At 45.1% G+C, this 3,781-nt stretch overlaps 1 protein-coding gene and 1 long non-coding RNA gene across 3 annotated transcripts in view; one reads left to right on the forward strand and one right to left on the reverse strand.

The window, feature by feature from the left end:
• Window positions 1-45, forward strand: part of LOC109287002 — a 6,878-nt gene extending 6,833 nt beyond the window's left edge. Inside the window, exon 2 of the long non-coding RNA XR_002094734.1 lies at window positions 1-45. This exon is cut by the window's left edge and continues 754 nt beyond it. This is a non-coding gene — a long non-coding RNA (uncharacterized LOC109287002).
• Window positions 3-3,781, reverse strand: part of MGST3 (microsomal glutathione S-transferase 3) — a 40,280-nt gene continuing 36,501 nt past the window's right edge. For both annotated transcript variants that reach the window (XM_019501878.1, XM_019501879.1), the window contains exons 3-6: window positions 2,629-2,702; window positions 1,736-1,793; window positions 1,114-1,186; window positions 3-216 (exon numbers count right to left, since the gene is read on the reverse strand). In XM_019501878.1, coding sequence (XP_019357423.1) covers window positions 107-216; window positions 1,114-1,186; window positions 1,736-1,793; window positions 2,629-2,702 — 315 coding nt within the window. In that variant the 3' untranslated portion in view covers window positions 3-106. The remainder of the gene's footprint in view (window positions 217-1,113; window positions 1,187-1,735; window positions 1,794-2,628; window positions 2,703-3,781) is intronic.

The following is a 3,781-nucleotide window of genomic DNA, read 5'->3' on the forward strand; positions in this document are numbered from 1 at the left end:
GGTGGATGTTAAGGATTGTATTATTGGAACTGCTCCCCACCCCACCAAAAAAAAAAAAAAGTAAACATAAGATTTTCCAGGGAGAGCACAGGTATCTGCAGGTCAGTTACTCGATGGCAACCCAGCCGAGGTGCTGAAGGGCTGAATACAGAGCGTTTCCCACTAATCCAATAAGTGCGATTGAACCAATACCTCCTCGTCTTCTCTTTTTGGGATCTATAGAGAAGACAGTATGTGTTTACTTAATGAAACAGCATCATCCTGCTTTCTAGTTTGGATTGTCTGCTCCCTAATCCACAGCACTAACCTAAGCAGAGCAGTGAGGTTTATAATTAACATTTTAGGAAGAGGACAGTGTTTAGGTTGGGGTAGCTTACTAGAGTGACTTTAGTCTAAGCTATGCAATTTATCCCCTCTCGGAAGAAGCCACAAAGTTTTGATGGCCCATGATTAGAAGCAGGTGGCTGATGTTTTTGTAGCATTAAGACCTCAGCCCTGTTGACAGGCAGCTTGGTTTCCCTTCCCATGATACCAGCCAAATCCTGAGTTCAGGGTTCTGTGTATCCTCTGCTCCAGCAAACAGGGCTGACAGCTGAATTGCAGCTGCATACTTAATGCTACTACAAGTAGTAGCAGATTTCCTTGGGGGAATCTGAACTGGGCAGGCATATAGGGGATGGAATAATTTTAGGTAGCACTTGCCCTGTGGACAGTACACAGAATGTCTCTACTTTGGGGTCTTGTGGCTTCTGCGTTACTACAAAAGCTTTGTCATTCTCCAGCCACTCATGCCAGTTGTCTAAGGAACAATCGGGTGCAGAACCAGCTTGGCAGGCTAAATACTTCATATACAGCAGGGCAGAGGCTGGCATATCACAGTACTACCTGAATAGCTGCTTTGGGAAAAAAAAAAATCTGCAAATAAGCTCTCACCCTGGGATAGGAATCTTTGTCCTCATCATCACCAATGACTTGCAAGGCCATCTCCCAGTAGAGAAAAAAACTGGGACATTAGCATTGAGGTTGTAGGGTGGAGAACCCAAGTTTCAAACGAAGTCAGTACTTTGCCCACTGGCCTGACAGTGCTTTCCATCATTCAGTCTAAAGACTCACCCCCTGTGTAATAGCCATAGGCATACAGTATTCTCCCAATGATCCAGGCATGGCCAAGCCCAACAGCAACACGCTGGAGATAAACAAGAAAGATTAAGGACTTTGGAGCTTGGAAAACTGACTCACTGCTGTTTATCCACTTTCACTTGGCTAGTTTGATACACAAATACTCCCTTTCCCTTTTTTCAACTCTATTTCCATTCCTGGTGGCAGAAAACACAATTTTTTTGGCCTTTTTTTAAAATGAAAAAGTTATGGAGATCTGTTTAGAGAAAGTCTCCTTTCCCTTCTGCCCCTCAATTTTAAGGTGAACAGCTTTGTAGTACTGCACATATTACAGACCACCCAAGACAGGAGCTCAAAGCACGCAAGGGGGAAACTAAAGCTAAAACGGCAGCTTAGTCCTCTTTCATTTGTTTCTGCATACTGTGTGGTAGCCCCATGCACACAGGCATCTAGCAGGACCATGTGACTGAGTAAAATCCTACCCCCTTTTACTCTATAAACCTAGCATATGACATACCACAGTGTTAATCTCATAAAAAGATAAAGATAGGGTTCCCCATGTTGCATTTTACCTATAACCCCACCATTTCAGACCCGACCTATGGATAGGACTTACCGGGTGATAGGCTCCACCTGTAGCTAGAAAGAACAGGAAGGCGGGGTAAACTTCCAACCTGAAAATGAAACGTGGAAGTTTACACTTGGACTCAAGTATCTATTGGTTTCTGAAGAGATCATTGTGAAAACTTAGCCTGGAAGCCTGCCTCATCTTGCCCCACATTAGCAAAATTGAAAAAATAATCTAGATTATAGGAACCATGAGGAAGGTGCTGAACTACTCACAAGAGGATTTGAAGTCCAGCCTTTAGCTGTCCCTATACTACCAGCAGAGTGGAGGCAAGGTCTGCCATGTGGAGCCAGAGGGAGGTACAACAGAGCCTCACTGCACAGATTTGGGAAACCTGGAGATTGCAGAGGCACTGCCCAGGTTCACCACTCCATTCACTGCATGCCCTGAGGTTCCCTTTTAGAGGCGCTGCCAAATGCTAATCACTATTAATAAGCTAGGGAAAGAGCTCCTTCTAATACACACCAATCATGCTGTGTTGGCAGTCTCATCACTCCTGGCTGGTAATTAACAAGCCATGCATTCTCTGGGACATTCAGACACTCAGCACAGCAAGTTTCACACCCAAGGCAATGACATACCTCTGGAAACACAGGTCTTTTGCCAGAGGCAAACTAGCAGTGTCTATGACACACCACCACAGTCCCCTCCATAAGGATGGCTTATAGTCTGGCCTTGGCTGCAAAAACAAGCCTCTGCAGTATCAGGCAGAACGAAGGCCCTCCACTGACTTGCCTACTAATACTGTACTGTAACATAATGGCTAAGTCTTTTCAGGAGACAAACCCAGACATAAAATGTTTAGCAGCAGCAAATCCCAGCTTGTAGACATCAAGTGCTCACAAGCCAGCACTTGGCCTACATTAGCATGCAATACTCACGTGTTCTGGTGTGCACGCTGGATGCAGTTGAAGAGATGTCCATTATCAGGGTCTGTGCTATACATGATTGGATACTGTTAAAGACACCAGAGGTTAGCAAAGAGGCACTTTCACATCTTTTTGCTCTAATGTCATTGTCCACTACCCTGGGCATACTTGTGTATTCCCCAAGTTAACATTCCCAAAAAGGAAATCTTATCTATTTTTTTCTTTTGACAAGACCATCCAGCTGTCTCAGGTTTTGAGGAGTCTAAGCCAAGGTGTACCACATTCATTTCCCTCAAGAATACTGCTAAAAAATGTATTTCAAGCTCCTTGTTGTACTGACTTAACAGTGCACAGAAGCCAGGGTGCAAAATCAACACCTGCCACATTTCTGCAATTGCTACCAGCTACAAAAAAAAAGCAACATGCTCCCCCCCCACCATACTTTGTTAAACCCATCCTTTAGCTCTCCCCAGCCCAGTCATGGCTGGTTCTCTCTGCAATCCCTCTGAATGGCAAATGCTTTCCTGAAACACCACAGGGGATCCAGAGCTATGTGCATGCATGATGCTCTTTGCTTACTCACAAACATGGTGTTTGTGTGGGTATTTCACCCATGAGTGTCCACTCTGACTAGAAGCCTGCTAAGCTCTGGTCTCAACTCATGCACTACACTGAATTCAGTGCCTATTGCTTTTATTCATCTACACTAAAAACATTCCCTTGCCCTTACAAGGCTAGCGCTAAGGTAGAGTACTGGGACTTGCTACTCCATGTCACAAGACCAGTTTAACACCTCAGAGACCCTAAACTGGGTGTGTAGGAACTGCCATCATAGGTTATCCATAGGGCCTGACTCAGGCCTCAATGCTAACAGCATGAGCCCTTATCATTTGAGCTAGAGAGGTGAACTCAACTGAACTCTCATCCTCCATACACCAGTCACTACAAGAACATGCATCACTATTTAATATGTTACCTATACAAACCTAGCACCCCACAGCCATCCAGATATTGCTGTAGCCATGGTACACACCCACTGATCCACCCTCAATCCTCTATGGCTGAGAGCTTTGTAACACTAGTTCCCAAGTCTCTCAGATATACACCTGGGGGAAGGGCTTACATCAGGGGTGGGCAAAATGCGGCCCGCCAGGCCATTCTATCT

This window comes from Gavialis gangeticus, unplaced genomic scaffold (assembly GCF_001723915.1).
Source record: "Gavialis gangeticus isolate Ggan-Ray unplaced genomic scaffold, GavGan_comp1, whole genome shotgun sequence".
Taxonomy (NCBI): Eukaryota; Metazoa; Chordata; order Crocodylia; family Gavialidae; genus Gavialis; species Gavialis gangeticus.